The 16,718-nt window shown below is 56.3% G+C and overlaps 6 protein-coding genes across 6 annotated transcripts; 2 read left to right on the forward strand and 4 right to left on the reverse strand.

Annotated features, from left to right (window-relative positions):
* Nucleotides 1-900: 900 nt before the first annotated feature.
* B0I36DRAFT_321873 (Ccc1 family) lies at nucleotides 901-2,064 on the forward strand. The gene has a single exon (XM_046153774.1). The coding sequence runs from the start codon at nucleotides 996-998 to the stop codon at nucleotides 1,953-1,955; it is 960 nt and encodes a 319-aa protein (XP_046014506.1). The 5' UTR covers nucleotides 901-995; the 3' UTR covers nucleotides 1,956-2,064.
* A 2,139-nt stretch (nucleotides 2,065-4,203) lies between these two features.
* Nucleotides 4,204-6,221, reverse strand: B0I36DRAFT_383491 (uncharacterized protein). The gene is made up of 2 exons (XM_046160961.1): nucleotides 4,397-6,221; nucleotides 4,204-4,339 (listed from the first exon to the last, which is right to left on the reverse strand). The coding sequence occupies exon 1, from the start codon at nucleotides 6,159-6,161 to the stop codon at nucleotides 4,614-4,616; it is 1,548 nt and encodes a 515-aa protein (XP_046014507.1). The 5' UTR covers nucleotides 6,162-6,221; the 3' UTR covers nucleotides 4,204-4,339; nucleotides 4,397-4,613.
* A 1,072-nt stretch (nucleotides 6,222-7,293) lies between these two features.
* B0I36DRAFT_430842 (uncharacterized protein) lies at nucleotides 7,294-8,527 on the reverse strand (the record flags this gene model as incomplete). The annotated part of the gene is made up of 3 exons (XM_046162558.1): nucleotides 8,119-8,527; nucleotides 7,710-7,915; nucleotides 7,294-7,333 (listed from the first exon to the last, which is right to left on the reverse strand). Exons 1-3 carry the CDS (start codon nucleotides 8,392-8,394, stop codon nucleotides 7,294-7,296), a joined length of 522 nt encoding a protein of 173 aa, XP_046014508.1. The 5' UTR covers nucleotides 8,395-8,527.
* Nucleotides 8,528-9,568: 1,041 nt separating this feature from the next.
* B0I36DRAFT_408362 (uncharacterized protein) lies at nucleotides 9,569-11,584 on the forward strand (the record flags this gene model as incomplete). The annotated part of the gene is made up of 3 exons (XM_046161865.1): nucleotides 9,569-10,421; nucleotides 10,481-10,822; nucleotides 10,883-11,584. 3 exons carry the CDS (start codon nucleotides 9,569-9,571, stop codon nucleotides 11,560-11,562), a joined length of 1,875 nt encoding a protein of 624 aa, XP_046014509.1. The 3' UTR covers nucleotides 11,563-11,584.
* Nucleotides 11,585-11,811: 227 nt separating this feature from the next.
* Nucleotides 11,812-14,444, reverse strand: B0I36DRAFT_362321 (uncharacterized protein; the record flags this gene model as incomplete). The annotated part of the gene is made up of 4 exons (XM_046158635.1): nucleotides 11,812-12,199; nucleotides 13,096-13,154; nucleotides 13,422-13,726; nucleotides 13,808-14,444. The coding sequence occupies 4 exons, from the start codon at nucleotides 14,442-14,444 to the stop codon at nucleotides 11,812-11,814; spliced, it is 1,389 nt and encodes a 462-aa protein (XP_046014510.1).
* Nucleotides 14,445-15,234: 790 nt separating this feature from the next.
* B0I36DRAFT_362322 (uncharacterized protein) lies at nucleotides 15,235-15,685 on the reverse strand (the record flags this gene model as incomplete). The annotated part of the gene is made up of 2 exons (XM_046158636.1): nucleotides 15,235-15,579; nucleotides 15,659-15,685. 2 exons carry the CDS (start codon nucleotides 15,683-15,685, stop codon nucleotides 15,235-15,237), a joined length of 372 nt encoding a protein of 123 aa, XP_046014511.1.
* Between the last annotated feature and the right edge of the window lie 1,033 nt (nucleotides 15,686-16,718).

A 16,718-nucleotide genomic window follows, 5' to 3' on the forward strand; every position in this document is an offset into this window, starting at 1 on the left:
TCATGCCATGGCCCTTGTCCGTATCGCCAAGCTTTCTCGCCAAGTCGGGTGGCCCCCTGGCACCCGCAAAGCTTGGCCCTGGGAGGACTGGCTGTGGGGGCGCGGCCTCGTCCATTTCGATCGGTTCAATGGCTGACGGGGCATCGTGCGTGGCTGGCAAAGCGCTAGCAAAAACCAGGAGGGCCTAATCTCTGCTGACACTAATTCACGCGCAGTGGCCGTGTCGTCGGGATGATGGCGTGGCCTTCCCCCTCACCGCTCGCACATTTTTGTACACTCGGCACAGCTACAAGGTCCTTTGGGGAACCCCCACGTGCTGGCGCTGTGGTACCTCAGTCGTTGATTCCTCCGCGGGGCAGGTGGCGCTCGCTAGACTTGGGAGGGGGAAGACAGGGGACCATGCGCAATAATCCCCCGGGGCCAGGCACGCTAAATCACCCAACGGGGGGCGAGAGGATGAGGTACTTGGCGGTACTTGGCCAAAGGCGGAGGTGCTAGGCGCGTTCGGGAAGCTGCAGGTGAGCTCTCGGTCCGGCTGTTCTGAGATCCTTGTGCTTGCGAATAAGTAGAGGATGATTGGATCCACGGAGTTTGCGTAATGTTATTGACTTGTTGTGGCAAGGCTCGAGCTCGCCTGGGGCGGCACTGCACAAGCTCAAGCCCGAGCACAGACATCGGAGCAAGGTAAAGCAACTGTCAAATGGCGCGTCGTGGCCTGGCACGTCTCCCCTGGCCCCTCAACCACGTATCGACAATCCACATCTCCCCCAAATTAGTGCTCGCAGATCAACCGCTCTACCGCCTTACAGTCAGGCGCCTTCTTCTGGTCCTGGTTACTTGAACATCTATCCACAACACCAGACTCTCAGCGGACTACTAGAAACAGCACAGCCATGGGCCGCTCCGCCGCGCCCTCGAGCCTGGTCAAGTTTGCCAGCGACTTCACGCTCGGCTTCGCAGATGGCCTCACCGTGCCCTTTGCCCTCACGGCAGGCATGTCGTTCCTCGACCGCTCCGACGCCGTCATCCTCGCGGGTCTGGCAGAGCTGTGCGCGGGCAGCATCAGCATGGGCATTGGCGGCTTCCTGGCCATGCGCGATACACAGCGGCAGGATGAGCCGGCCGAGTGCCAGGACGAAGACGAAGAGGGGTCGACTGGTCAAATAGAACGACGGCACAGGCAGCACGGTGATGATGCGGATGGAGCCGCCGCAGGACTCCTGCGCCATCAGGAAGAAGGACGCAGCAGCACTGAGCGTCCGTCGACATCATCATCGCCATCAGATGTGGACAGTATTGCCAGGCTCGAGAAGCGGGCCATGGAGGAGGACAGCGCAGATGAGCAAGACGAGGAGGAAGCTATCCGCCGCCATCTTGCACCGCTGCAGCTCCCAGAGCCGGCCATCCAGCAGGTTCTCGCAGCCATGGGGTTGCGATCCACATCAGCACCAGGATTCGCCATTCGCGATCCGGCTACAACCCTACAGCAAAGACTGTCCGCATTCTATGCATCTCAATCAACTCATGCCGGGCGCTACTATGACGCTGGCGACGAATACGCACCACCACTATCCACTCAGGCCAGATCCACCATACTTGCACCTGTTGTTTCTGGCTTGACGATCGCCCTTGGATATGTCATCGGCGGTCTGATTCCCCTGTTGCCGTACTTCTTTGCCGAAACAGTGGAGGTGGGCACGCGATGGAGCATCGCATTGTGCATGGTGGCTTTGTTCGGGTTCGGGTCAGGAAAGTGCTGGGCCCTCCAGGGTCTTTTAGGGGGAGCAAGGAATCGGTCAGGACACGGTGATGAACACCAGAACGCAGGCATCGGGAAGACCATGTGGAGGTGTATCTTTGAAGGGGTGCAGATGCTCGTGCTGGGCATGGTGGCTGCCGGGGCGGCGGTCTTGTGTGTGCAGCTTGTGAACGAGCGCGAGACGAATTCCCCTTGAACGTAGCGATCAGATGATAAGCCAAAGCTACATGTTTCTGTGTCCAGCGGTAACATGCCCGCGGTTCGATGCACTGTGCGAGCTACGTTCCCCATTTTCAGGTTGATGCTGCTGGTGCCTATGCGAATGCCAAAACACTTGGATAGACCTTTGTGCCGCGACCCAAACCCCTGACGTGAGTATATTGACTGCACGGTCACGAATTCACGTTTTCATACTGAGTGCAGAACGAGAATTCCTTTGCGGTTTTCTTGATATTTTCTTGATGCAAGAAAATTACATCAATTAAAGAGAGAAGAGAGAAAGACACTGTGATGGGAGCTGGGGTAGTATCTCAACTCAACAAGACTATGCGGACACGGCTTCATGGCGACGATGTCGTTCGAGATACAGGTCCCATTCAGACTTGATTGGAACCATTACTGAGCCGCAAATATTCCATGTCCCTCTGAACGCTCTACATTTATCTTCTATGCATGCCCCGGAGACCTACCGTCCTGTCGGTCTTGAACGAGATGCCGCGCCTGCCTGGACGCAACTGCCGTCTCAACACCACGACATGCCGCCACTGCCGTGGCGGAAGCAGCACTTTTGGGCATGGTTGCACCTGCTTTCTCGTCACGGTCTGATCCTGCATCAAAGTCGCGTCTGCCGCGTCGCCACGCGTCCATCTCCCATCTTCATCATCTTCATCATCAGACGTCAACACCGTCGCCATCATGCCATCCATCTCCTCTCTTCCCTCCTCGCTCTTCAATTCTCAGCATCGCCCATCTGCACTCCCCCTTCGCTGTCCCCGCCCCCCATATTCGCCTTCCGCCTCAATTGCCTTTGGTCCTGACCACCAACAAGTCTACACCATCGACTCAGCTTGATAACACCTCGCCAGCCACCCCCCTCCCTGCCATATCGCTCAAGCTTTCCAAGAACCTCAGACTTCTCTGGCCGTTCGAGGCAACACGACTTCTGGTACAAGACCATCCGCCGTGGCCTCCGGCTCTTTTGCCCGTCATCACCGGTTCAGCTGTTTGAAAAAGGTGGGGAAATACTTTTTTTTCTTTGGAGCTGGTCAGTCATACGTGGGCAGGGCACGTGTGACTTGTCGGGGGCACAATGTCGGGGACAAGTCGGGCAGACATACACGGGTGGGGCGTGTTTGTCTCGTAAGATGGGCAATGATGACAACTCGCCGGTGAGGGAGTCCAACATACACGGGAGGGGCGTGTATGGTGGGCTTGCTAATGATCCGACCATTGTTACGATCTGAGCCTATTTGTGGTTAGCATTAGCTAACCCCCCACACAGAAACAGATAATCGCTGCGACCCGTTATCCCCGAAACGTCTCAGCGATGGCGCCATTCGGACCGAGCTGGCTGGTTGGGAAGTGTAGGGTGATTGGGGGAAGGAAGTAGGTAGGGTAACTTACGGACGGTATCTGATGAGGAGAAGGAAGGGGAAAAGGAGAGCGTAAGGGATGCGGAGGTGTTGTCGTACTTATACGTCCTGGCCGAACATCTCTTGGATCCCCGATGAGTAGCGTATCCAAGCAATTGCACAGCCTGGCTTCTCGGAGAAACATATTGAACTAGTGATTGCCAGTTGAGTGTTTCGTCCGGACTCGACGCGCGTGTGGGCCCTCCGCCGCACAACGGCAATAAGTCGACCCAAACGCTGACCGGAGCGGGCACCCGAGCGTGGGCAGATGCCTGGAGCCGCAACGTGAGCGACACCGGCAGCGCTTCCAGAGACCGCGCAGCATTCACTGACAGGTATTATTTGATTTGTTGTGGTGCACCGTCATTTCGCCGCCATTGGCCTCCACCCTGCGGCTAGCTTCCCACGTCCCGCACGGAGCCGTGCTCTTGGTGCCGCTACTAATAGCAAAGCTGCTTTGGATAGCCCGTATGAAAGAAAGGTGTGGTTTGGTACATGGCTTCCGCCTTTCCGAGATGGCTGCCAGACGATAGGGTACCTATGCTCGGTCTTTTGACGTATGTGTGCAAGGACTATCATCAACATTTTTTAAAGCAAGGGGCAACGGGATAGTGGCAGGGCAATCCAGCAGCGGCTGCAGATTAAGCGCTCTAGACGTCTAGTGCTCTTCTTGCAAGTCGCCAACACTGTTTCCCATCTTGCACTTGTAGACCTTCTCACGACGCAGCACTCTTCCAGGGCTAATATCGTAACCGTACGAGCCCATGCGCAGTCTATTGTGCTGTGCCATCCAGCATAAAAGGCAACCTATCGCCCAACAACTTCTCTGTTCTGATAGTTCCTCAGGAGAGTACAGCTCATGTCGCAGCCTTCTCGGGGAACACGCTGCCCCCTTCGCAACTGTCTACGATCAACCCCCCTCCTCCGACTCTTATCGTCCACAGAAGGTCTTCAAGTTCGTCAGCTCTGGGGTCCATCACAAACCTCTGTGGAGGATACCACTTACCAAAAGCACAGGTTACCGAAAGACCAGTCTCAAAGGTCCAAAGGCTACCATGGAGCCCTCCGCCCCTTCGTTTTTCTTTTTAGCATATTTTCACTTCGTTCCTACGCATTGCTTGTTGGATATATAACTTTTCAAGATGGGAGGTCCAAGCTCACACATGGACAAGAAACATAGAGCGTATTTGTAATCTTTGTCATCACTTCCATAGATTCTCATCTTATGGCATCCAAACATCGGTCTCTAGTAGTTCATGCTCCCAGCCTGGCGGCGTGCGCACTGGAGACACAACCTTCTTCCGAAACAACGCATGCCGCTTCCCAACCGTAGCAACAGCAAAGTCATTAGACATGAAGAACAGAACGGCATTGTGAGACCGAGGGAACCTGACCATCACCCATTCCAGCAGCGGCAGCTTCGCCGCTGCCTGATTGAGCATCCGGAATATTGCCTGCACATGAGCGTCACTGTCCCCCGTGATAGTCACGCTCGTCCATAACCACCGCAGACTCGGCGGCAGCATCTCGCACAGGTCCAGCGCTTTGGGCCGCACGCCAGCTAGCGACGCGAGTGGGATACGCAGCTGCTCAAGTGATGTCAGCTCGTTGCGCAGTGGCCCGATGAACCCTCTGCCTAGTTCCTCAAACCGCCCGTCCGCCGTGTCCGCAGCGGTGTGCTCGAGCTCGAGACGACGCAGCTGGCGCGCACCAGGCTCCCTCAGGACGTTGCCGAGCTGGGCGAAATCAAGCTGCGGCGTTACATGGCTGGAGGGGTCGTGATGTACAAAGAAGTGTAGGAGGAGGCTTTGCAGGTTCGGGAAGACGACAAGGATCTCGCGAACGGCAGTGGGCGATACGAAGCTCGAGTCAAGCAGCGCGAGGTGTCTCAGATTCGGGTGTGCGCCAGTCATGGGCGGGCCTGGTAATTCCTCACTGGTGTGGCTTTCTTCGTTGATTTGGGTGACTTCTCTCGCGTTGTCGCTGTTGTTATCATCGTGACCGTTTCTGGCTGGCCGTCTGCTAGGTGCCCAGTCCAGACAGGATGCTGAGAAGCTCTGGAGCCGTGGAAAGAAGATGAACGACCTGGCATTCTTGCTTTCTCGGACGGTGTCTGGGACATCATTGTCTGCAATACCGCTCGTGCTGATAGAGTAGAGCTTGCGCAGAGGCCCAAAAGGCTCTACGCTATCATTCTCCGATGCTGTAATCCGGTTGCTACACAGAGTGAAGAGCAGGGAGAGAGCCTGGGAAGAGTCGAACAGCAAGCGCGATAGAACGAGGGTCTCGACGTTTGGCGTTACGACCAGTATCATCAGCAGCAATAGCGCCTCGGTCTCTCCACGACGGTAGATCTGCGAGACCCTAGCCTTCAAGACATCGTCTAGGAGCGCGTCGAGTTCCGGCCAGCGGTACTTAGCCCTGGCTATCTCCCGGACTGTGGCACCGTGAAAGGCCAACAAGATCGACTTCATCATCGGATCCGGCGGAGCCAGGGCCTGTTCGCGAAAGGTGATGTGCCGCACGCGCTCTCCCAGTGCTGGTCGGCTGCAAAGGGTCGTGAGCAATCCGCCGTTTGGGTGCCATGGGTGGTGGTAGAGCAACGGCTCGGCCAAGCGGCGCAGGTTGCGAGAGACTAGGCAGATTCGCGACAGCGTCACGCGCCTGAGTCTGTTCTCTGCCTCTAGGCGCGCGCTGTTTACTTCGGAGAGGGTGAGCTTGTCCAAGATGCGAACGTAAATCTCGTCACTGAGGCGAATTGAGGACGGCATGGTGTACAAGAAGCAGCTTCATATGCCAGGCTTGAGGGGTCCAACGATAGCATTTTGCTGGGTCAAGGGCCAGAAGAAGAACGTTGTGAAGATGGCATCGCATGAGGAATTTGAGCATTCGGACTTAGGCTAAATGGGCCAAGCCTCGCATCGTGTTATCCTTGATCCCTGCCACGAGGCGTTGCTGCCTATCCAGCTGTAATTGCGCCTATTTCGCACGTGACCCACCAACAGCGCCCCGGTGGCTTTTTATACACGTCTCGTCTTTGAGATTGAGCTAATGAGGTATTTATGTCCGCGACTACCATGACGTGGTATGAAAAGGTCACGTCGTGCTACGGACTAGTTTGTAGTGATTACGCATTGTCTGAGTGACAAGTTCTTGACTCGATTCAGTGCGGTGACAAGCTCTGCCCTTGCAAGAATATGAAGTCGTCCTTTTCATGCACGATCTGTCAACGTGACAATGAAGGTACTCGTGGGTCCCAGGGCGCCAATCGGGCTGGACGCGGTACTTTGATGTGGGGATAGCTCAGCTGATACTCAGCCTCTTGGGCAAGGGAGGCATTTGGAACGATTGAAATTAGCTTGCGATTATGTGGGCATTCTCCTTGTACGTACGGAGCATCTTGGATTCATGTTTGGGGCCTTTGCCGGTCCTGATAACGGCACCAATCTGCTCAACTGAAAGGCGCAGTGGCGACGGTGGCTTATGGTATGGCTCGCATGACCGTGCGGAATCGATGTACTGTCTTGGCTATATTGTTCATTCGCAGGATGACGATGTCGGTGCCGCTGGTAAGACGCTTGGATTGGCCATTTTAGGGTCCACTCAAACCCCTGACATGAGTACAATAGATACGTCATCCAGATTTTACATTTTCATACTCACCGTGATCAAGACCTATTTTTGGACCAACTATTAACGTTAGGAGAAATGAGATATCAATTGTGCTTTGCCTCTAGGCAGTTTTACAAGGTATATTGTATGCAAGGTCTGTTGAAAGCGACAAGGATTCGTCATCTTGCCTATGTCTGGCTGCCTTGGTCCATTGACGCATCTGCCAGTCGTGTTTCAGAAGGGTCCCGACCAGGCCTTGTGAAGTAAAGACGACAGATGATTCACTTCAGATCATGAAGGACAGGTCTCGAGCAAAGCTTCCTCGTAGAACCTAAGCAGTGTTGTAGATATAGGCTCTCGCTTACTGTGCTCACTACTTGATCGTGGGGGAGAGAGTGAATTGAACAAATGGAAATCACTAAGCTCATATGCAGATTGATATCCCTACATCAATTGCCGTGTCTGTTGCTTAGACGCCGCCGAGAAGTGCTTGGTCCTAGTTCTTCATGTCCAGCTGGTGAATCCTCCAACCGCCGAAACTGCCCACGCCACATATGTCCTCCACCACGATCGGCCATACAAAGCAAAAAGAGACTTTCAGGTTCACCTGGATAGCTTGACAGCTTGCATAGCAGGCAACCGGTTGTCCTAGCTAGAAACCGCACTGCCAACGACTGACTTGCACCTCGCCGATCCGCCGATCGTACCTGCCCAGTCCATCCCCTGCCATGAAGTCAGCTTGATACTTGCGGCAGTGGTGGTCCATATTGTAAAGACCCATTTTCAGATCCCTGGCAGTGAATGGCCAGCTGGAATACCAATCCGCAAGGCATTGCATACACATAGACGTCGTGCGCCTGAATTCGAACCCAATCGACTTTATCCGTTGAGGACAGCCAGCCGTGGCCAGATTCTGTGTTGGCAAGGTAGTCTTTGAAGCTAGCCACAGCACTATCGCAGGCCCAGCCGCTGCAGCAGGTCATCAACTGTGTAGTCGACCACGAGCTTGGCCGGCGTTTCCGTAGCCTTTTTGATCGTAGCGATATCCTGCGCGAGCTCACACCGACTGCGCGCCTGCAGAACTTGGACCGGACAAGAGAAGAGCAGATTGATCACCTGGACTTTCGTCGAAGATCGAGAGAGAACCAGTGGCTTCCTGAGACGCAGAGGCATGGCCTCGTGATCGGTGATGACAAAGGGCGTGTCGAAAGCCGCCAAGACCACTTGGATAGTGTGATCTGCGTCGCCAGGGACTACCATGTCCTCGCCGGCTTGATCCTTTGCCGTCTTGAAGATCGCTAGGATGCTGACGCGATCGATCGTCGACTGAAACTGGGCCGTGTCTCTCATGATCGTCTCGATATGGTCCAGAGGCAGACGCACGTGGGCCATCGGTATTCCGGGAGAGAGCTCGCTGGAGATTCGCGGCGAGTACTAGCTAGCGAACAGGACGAGCGTTCGCAGGCCTTGCCCGGTGTTGGCGGCCATACGGCGCGAGCGCAGGAACCCAAAAAGGCGCGCAAGGAAAATCTCCCTGGCGACGGTGGCGAAAGGCCGCATGTGGACCAATATAATCACCCGCTCGGCCGGCAAAATTTCGCTAGCACATCCGGCGAAGTCTTCGTATGTCGTGTGTGCTACGCAGGCTGCTGCCCACGATCGCACACGTGGAGGATCGTCGAGACAATGCTCGTACTCCCTCTGGCTTGCGAGGACGTGAATAACCTCAGCCAGACGTTGTCCTTCGCTCGAGGCTGCTGCCCCGTGCTTCACAACGTATGGGAAGAGGTCGCGCGTGAAGCCCGCGCCAGGCGCGCCCCCGACCCAGAGCGCCGACACAGACGGCTCTCCGGTATTCATGGCGGCGAGTGCCTGATCGACATGCGATCTGGCTATGCGCCACGGGGCGCGCTCGAATGATGCCATGGCGATAAAGACTGTCTCTGTGATTGTGCGATGCAGTCTATCGTGTTGTTTGAGGTGGGTTGGGGGGGCGGGTGCGATGGGCATGCGACAAGTGTGAGTTGCGTGAGATCAAGGCGGGAGCATCGAGTCAGACACCCGTGGACCCCTTCAGCGGCACCCCTCAGCGGCGGCACCCCTCAGCAGCCCGCAGGCACCCGTCACAGGGTTGAGGTACCTCTGAAGCCATAGCGTCCTGGTTGTGTGCTTATTTCAGTGGGACTCTGGACATAGCAGCATGGGGGGTACCAGCCAGTCGTGTGAAACTCCGTGGCCGAAAAAGGAAGGGCCCACAAGCTAAACTGGCCGTCATGGCCAGAAGCAACAGAGGCTGCGGCTGCTAGAATTGTTGGTCTAGAAGCGATTAACACGATGGATTTCATCTATGAGTACGTTATCATTTGAGAATTGAAATCTAGATACAGTCTACTTCCAGGATCGGCCGGTTTGCTCGTCTCTGCGTGGGGGTGTGCGCTTTGCTGGGATGTGGTCGGGCGTCCTTGGCGGGGTTTCCACTTACTAGGGTACTTTCTCACGTGCGACTTGTGCCCTTCACAGCACACCCCACTTCACAGTCCCGGACATTTGTTCAACACTCACAGCAATGGACAGCCAACAAGCAATGGACGAACAACCATCAGAGAGGCGACCTAGGGGCAGGCCACGGAAGAGTACGCCGCCCGAGCCAGCGGAGAAGCGGCCTGTAGGCCGACCCAAAGGCAGCAAAAACAAGCCGAAGCAGCCATCAGGCCCTCCTGCTCCGGCACCAAGCTCGATCGCGCCTCCCAGACAGAATAATACCGACGATGATCGGGAAGCTGTCCAGCTCACGCCTGGCGCAAACGACCAGTCACGTCGACGTGTCAGACGACGGGAAGGCTCGAGCTCGGAGGACGAAGATGGCGGCGTCACGAAGCGAGGGCGCCATGCCAGCCCGCAAGCGGATCTCCCAGACCTCCAGCAGGGAGGAGGGGATGATCCGTTTGCCGACGGCGAGGTACCACTGTCGGGCGTACGCGAGCCCAGCGTCCAGTCGGATGCAGGGTATGTACCGCCTGATGAGGATCCAACCAAGCCACCGTCTCCCGACAGTTTCATGGCGGGCGGTTACGAGAGTGCGCCATCTCCAATGAGGGTACAGCCATGGACACCGGTGGCATATCGGCCATTGCACCAGCCACCGCCAACCACACCCTGGAACGGAGATAGATACGAAAGTCGGTTTCAGCGTCTAGAGCAGCGGCTGGATGGCCACGAGCGTCTGTTTTCGCAGCAGGCTGGAGCACTGCGAGATCTCACGCTGCAGGTTAGCCGGCTTGTCGAAAGCATTACTAGCGGGCAGCAGCCCGCTGGCCCTGCGCGGCTTCGCGGTAGCATGCAGCGCGCTGTTGCCGTACAGACGGAAAGTCTTTCGGATTTGGGCCATGACGACGAAGGGGAAGAGACTCGGGTCTTGGGTCACGACCTCCATCGTCTTTGGAGTCACACAGAGAGGTCGCTTCTGGCCCATCAACAGGATTCATGGATGCCGGGGCCGGCTGTGACGAGGACGAGGTCAAGGACGACGAAGACGACGAAGATGAGGACGAAGAACCCACCATCAGGATGATTGCCAACGTTCCCGCTCGCGACTTCCGCACTCCAGCCGAGATTGCACGGCAGCGCCGTGTGATTGAGGCGATAGAGGCGGCGCGTCCCGGTGCCACCGCCTCCGTTCGCCGACAGCTCAACACTGGTCGCCCGATGCTGTTCGCCCTTCAAGGAATATGGGACATGGCGTGTGACGCGGGCAAAGTCCCAATCGTTACCGCGAGCTACGTCTTTTGGAAGGAAGACGAGGTCATGTGGAACTTTGAGTGTGAGTACCGAGCCCGAGTGAAGTCGCAGGTGATGCTGATCTGACGACTTGTACCAATAGGGTCTCGTCAGCTCGTGACGACACTCTTCGCGGAGCCTGAGCCCTCCCTTTACGGTGACGGCCTGGACGTCTACACCAGCTATAGTAGACAATACCTCGATTTCTGGGCCAACAAGACGAGTGGCGATCAGGAGACACGGGCCGCAGCTCTCCAGGCGCGGTTCGGAGAAGAGCTGCCTCGGGTCCTAGAGGCAGTAGGCGGTTCTTGCGCGACAGCACTGTCCGGAATGCACCGCCTCCAGACGGAGGCGGTCGCGCTCCGCGCCATCGACGACCTCGAGGAGGCGGTGGGAGCTGCTCAGCAGAGCACTTCCCGTGCCGACGTCCTCGATCACTTCTTGGTCGATTCTGGCGACTACTTTTTGTCCTCTGATGCGCGGCGCCGCATCGCTGAGAGGCCGGCCATGCGGCTATTCTTGACGGCAGTCGCTGAGGCTGCGACAGCCCGGCACAAGCAGATCTGCGAGCGTCGCGACGTGCTAAAGGCACTCGTCGACGGCAATGGCCACGCCTGGCTCGATTGCATCCCGAGGGCTGCGCGGTGGGTCCTCGCAGGACGGCAGCTGGACAAGATACACGATGGGTCGTCCGAAGCTGCCCACAGCGCCTTTGCAGCGCTCATGCAGCAGCTCCGACCGGCAAAGGAGGAACTACAGGCTTGCTCCCTCGATGTTGAGTGATAATGTGGTTGAGGATTCTGGGCCCAACAAAGGAGACATAGCTTAATACAGCGTGCGAATGGGACCGTGTTCAGTTTGTGCTACCAACTTCATGCAGTGGACTGTAACTCGAGACCATGCATTTCGGTGGGATACTATGCGCGTTTTCAATTCTGACTCAATTCCCACGCGTGACTCGACTGCTACTACTCTTACTCATGCTGCGTCCACGGTGCAGCACCTTTCGCACCAGCCAAATCTAAACATCTATTACAGCTGTCTGAACACGATCGACAAGGGCTCGTACTGTGCCAACTTGAACCCGCTGCTGATGACGATGCAACGCTGCCCCTCGTGGTATGGGCATGTGACGCTGCCCGCCGTTTCGTCTACACTGAACTCGTAGAACTCTTCACCCCCGTCCAGAGCCGCACCGAGACAGTGCCAGAGCTTCTCGTGGACGTCGAAGCTCGAGCAGAACAGGTCAAGGCAGACGGCCAGATCCCTTCTGCCGGCGTGGCGGACGAGGACCGACGCAATGTCGAACAGTGTCAGGTCCAATCCCTCGTCAATGACGACCGTACAGCCATCGAGCACCTTGTTGATCACCGCCTTGCATGCTCCCCATGCCTCTAGGCTCCGGCCTTTGCTGGTGCTACTGTCGCAAAGAGATGCGTCTACGATGTGCACGGATTTGCAGAGCGCCCAGGCGGATTTAATGCCTTTTGTAATTGAGCATCAAGCAGTTTCGGCGACAATGTGGACGCTCCGCTTTGGTATCGTTTCAGGCTTCTGTTCCTGTCCCCACGGACGTCACTGATGATGAGCCCATGCACTAGCCTGTTCAGCCGAAATCGCTGGTAGAAACATCCAACGTGATCCGCGGGATTCCAGCGATATGTATGGAGTTACTTGGATTCATGTTCCAGCCCGATCACGGACCTGGTACCGTTACTCAAGTGAACGGCACGGACGGTGATGGTGGCTTGTTGTGTGGCTCATATGACCACGGGTGCAGTTCGTCCCCGGCCAATCATTAGCTTGCCCTCCTTTCCGTCCCGTGTTGTTGGTTGATTGAACCTTGGTGCTTGCGCTTATGTATGTTGGTGTGATTAGGCACCTTGGCGGTGTTGGCACGGCATGAACGTGCATGCCACGTATTCGCTGGCCACCCCGAGAACGATTTGCTTCGAAGCTGGCCTTCTTCAGCATCCTCAATGTTCACTGACGAACAGAGATATCGTTCTGAACATACTATACCAATACCACATCTCAATCTCCACCGCCAGCATGCGCGATAAGCTTGTATCACTACTCTTTACCCTACACGCCACTAGCCTTGCGACTTCAACCACTTTCTCTAGCGAAGTCACGATTGAATACGGCAGGACCTACGCCAACGGCACTCAGATTATTTGGGATCTCAAAAACCCCGATGCGCCGCCCCGTATCATAGAGCCCGCCATGGCGTTTGAGGCGCCGTTGAATGTCGATCGCCGCCAGATGCGCAGGGGAAGGCGTAATGACACCTAGGTCCTGGGACCGCCAACTTACGCCTCTTGACTGCTGAGTTCAGTGCGGCCCAAAGCCTGGAGGCCGCCCTGGTGGCCGTTCTCGCAGATCTCGAGTACAGACGGAGGATGTGTACACGCCACGAATCTAGATTTGAATGCATTCTCGATACATACGATCGCATCACTCAGGGGCTTGTGCGTGAAGCATTCGTTTGGGAAACCCCTACAGTTCTTGTCGAACGATACACATTGTTCTTGTCCTACAAGACTCAGAGACACGGCGAAAAGCAGGAAGTCTTGTCACATCTTGTGATGCAGGTTCCTTCTCATCTGTACATCTATCTAGAACAACATCACGACACCTACAGCCGCGGCCATGATCCCAGCCCTCGTGAATGCACCGCCCCCTCTTGCCATGCTATGGCCGGCCGAGACCATCTGGGGCATCTGCACGCCCGGCGCCACGGAGTCGACCTTGACACACGCGAACGTGACGTGGTCGTCCGGCAGGCGCTGGCCCTGCTCAGTCGTATTGCTGTGACCCCAGATGATTATGAACGGGAACGTCCCGGAGCCGTAGCGGTCCCAATTGTCTGTGCCTTCGCCATTCTTTCCCGCCAGGTCCTGTGCGATGACCCTCGTCGAGTTGAACCGGTCGCCGGTGGACAGGCCTGTGAAAAGAGTAGCGAGTTAGTTGCCTCTCTCCGTGTCGCAGTGATTGTTTCCCAGCAGGACTTGAGTCTTTGACTTACTTTGATCACGATAGCCGTAGTAGCCCTCGCAGCTCTCTCCAGGAAGCGAAATGTTTCTCAGCGATGCGTCGCCGCCATCCAACACTGCCGGGTGCGCCACGAGATCTGCACGCAACTGCGCGATGCATGCCGGGCTCAGGACGCTCTCCGGGCAGGACCCGTCCACGTCGTCGTTTGGGTCGTCGACGGCGCGGAGCTGCAGATAGCCCCCGGACGCGATTGAGATGAGGCGGACGTTCCACGTGTCGCTCACGTTGCTGGGCACGCTCCAGGTGCCCGTCTCTGCGTCGAGCACGGCGCCCGGCTGCCCCAGCGCGGGCGGGTCGACCCAGAGTGAGATGCGCACGCTGGCATCCTCACGATTACGGCCGGGTTCGCGCTGGAAAGCGACGTTGAGCTGCCAGTCTGACGAGGCGCTGTCGTTGTTGGTTTCCAGCGTGTCCGGGTAGGGACGGTCGAGACGGAACCCGGGCACGGGCACCGAACCCCAGGCGTCTGGGTCTGGTCTGTCGGAGTTGGGGAATATGATGAGGGAGCTGTTTGTCGTGGTGTTGGTGACCGCGGTGGCTGGTCGGCTAAAGTTGAGGATTGCCAGGCAGACGGCTATAATGCCGGGATGTCTTGAGTTGGTCCTCATTTTCACGATCCCTTAGGTTAGCAAACTGGGAAAGGCTGAGGTAATGGTCTCTGAAAAAGAGAGGTCGGAAGTACCAGCCTTGTCCCTCCGCCTTCCGAGGGCCGACACGTTCCTTCTTGTACCGGTGAGACTTGCACAGCGCCAGGCCATTGCCAATGTGCAGCGCCGATCAGTGTCGCAGCCAGTCCCCGAGCAGCCGGGCTGCGTTGACGTCGGCCAAGCGCATGACAACCACGTTCCTGGTAAAACCCGGCCGGCTGCATGACGACCCGTCAACTCGGAACCGACAGCCATTGGCAGAAACTGCCCGGCATCCACGAGACCATTGCAGTACCCCCTTCAGTGGGTCATTGCGAATGCGAAATGCTGGGGATCTCCACCCGGGCTTCAAAATCCATCTGTGAGGAGGACCGCCTGCTGCGGGCTCCAGTCTTGGTAACCCCAGTGATCGCCCGCTCGGGGACCTGCCTGACGTCATTGTGCCAGACTGACAGTGCTCCTAATTGGCGACCCAAATTTAGCACACTGGGGGCAAGCTCCATTGCCGACATGGTCCCTCGCGAGAAGCGTGGTCGAATGGGAAATGGGATCCGAGGCGGTCGAGCGCTGCAAATTTAGGGCGGCCCAGAGCGCGAGTCGAGCACATAGGATTTGGGGACTAGAGAGCGCAAGCGTACCGTGAGTTCTGGCTCCATCTTTGGAGGCGCTGCTCGGTAGCGAGTGTCCTACACCCACCCGCCGAATTTCCCCGCGATACTGAGGACGCTACTTACGTCTTGGCGACGAGGCGCTAGATGCTGGTAATCGGCCCGTCGAAGAGCTCTGCTATCATGGCCGTGGGACGCAAGATAAACGGGTTAATCGGAAGAAGCACGTCCAGCCCAGTTTCGCGAATGGCCTGCGCGGCAAAAGTCCAGTGGGAAGGGGCGGCCTCGCGGATCCAGGGGCCGCCGGAGATGTACAGCTTCGCGCTACGTGGTGTTACATCTGCTGCTGCTTCTGCTGCTGCTAATTCAGTTGTCAGTGCGGAAGGGATAGGGTATAGAGGCCGCTCGGACACGTCTATGCGCTCGACGACAACGCCCCTGGCGCCCAGCTTGAGCGTGGCGTCATAGAACTCTGGGTGGAGGTACGACTAGGCAAGAAGCCGCGGGCCTTAGCGCCATCAAAGAATGTGAATCTTCGGCGCGTATGTAGCTGATGTATTAGCAAACTAGCAGGAATGGCCAGAAGGGCGGCATGTTGAGGGCAGGTTTGGGTGAGGGATGACTACTTGTGATGGACAATCTATAGTCGAGAGGACGTCGCAAGTGAATCTGAACAATTCCCAACGCAGTAAGCGGCAGAAGTGGATCAGGCTGGGGTCAGCCCTGCGCAGATGCTGCTCAGTTAAGCGATCAGAAGGCCGATATCATTTGAAGCAGACGTGGATTCATGTTAGTGCTCGAAATACGTCATTTATACGTTTGTTTATTCGACTGCGTAGTCGTTTGGGTGGGTTTGAGCATCTTCGGTTCTAGCCAGCGAGCCCCGGGCGTGGTTGGTTAAATTGAGCCTGAGACTCACTCGCTCATGAATTCCTGTATTGCTTAGATTATAAGGAATCAGGGAAGGAGTAGCATTCAGAGGGCGACAGAAGGCCCACGCTGAGCAACAGCAGAGAGACGCGCAGCGGAGGGGAAAGGAGAGATAGAACTATAGGGTCCCCAGGATTAGCAAAAAAGAGTTCCGGTACTTCTCCTCTACGCGAGTGTGAGTGGATTGACCGCACAGACGATGTAGCGGAACTTCCGATTTTGGGTAGAAGGGGACAAAGGAAAGCACCCGAGCCTCTCGCTAAGTGATTTTTTGCTTTTTCTGTTACAAGTCAAGGTGCAATCCGTGTAGTGCAGGGTTATCGTTAATCCTGGCAACCTATAGATCTTGAAGGGACAAAGGGAGACATCACAAGACCGGGGAAGAAATTGGTAGCGCTCGCTGGCAACAAGACCAGACAATTAGAAAAAAAGAAAGAAAAAAGGAAGAAGATGAAGACGTGACGCTGCCCCAGAGGGACAACTGAAAGAAAAGAGATGAAAATGAGCGAATAGTCACCGTGATCATTGCAAAACGCCAAGGCACGGAATATGCATAGCACATGAGCAAGAGGGACAAGGCCGACTTGAACTGGCCCTGCTTACGTGGATGGCCTGGCTTTACCCATACACTATCTCAGTTTTGGATGTTGTTGGCACCAAGATTAGTCAACTGATAAGAAACTCGGATATGTGTACA

This window comes from Microdochium trichocladiopsis, assembly GCF_020744255.1.
Source record: "Microdochium trichocladiopsis strain MPI-CAGE-CH-0230 chromosome Unknown B0I36scaffold_4, whole genome shotgun sequence".
Lineage (NCBI taxonomy): Eukaryota > Fungi > Ascomycota > Sordariomycetes > Xylariales > Microdochiaceae > Microdochium > Microdochium trichocladiopsis.

Bases quoted from the DNA above. Each gene is read 5' to 3' on its own strand.
- B0I36DRAFT_321873 (XM_046153774.1), top strand. From the start codon at position 996: ATGTCGTTCCTCGACCGCTCCGACGCCGTCATCCTCGCGGGTCTGGCA.
- B0I36DRAFT_383491 (XM_046160961.1), bottom strand. From the start codon at position 6,161: ATGCCGTCCTCAATTCGCCTCAGTGACGAGATTTACGTTCGCATCTTG.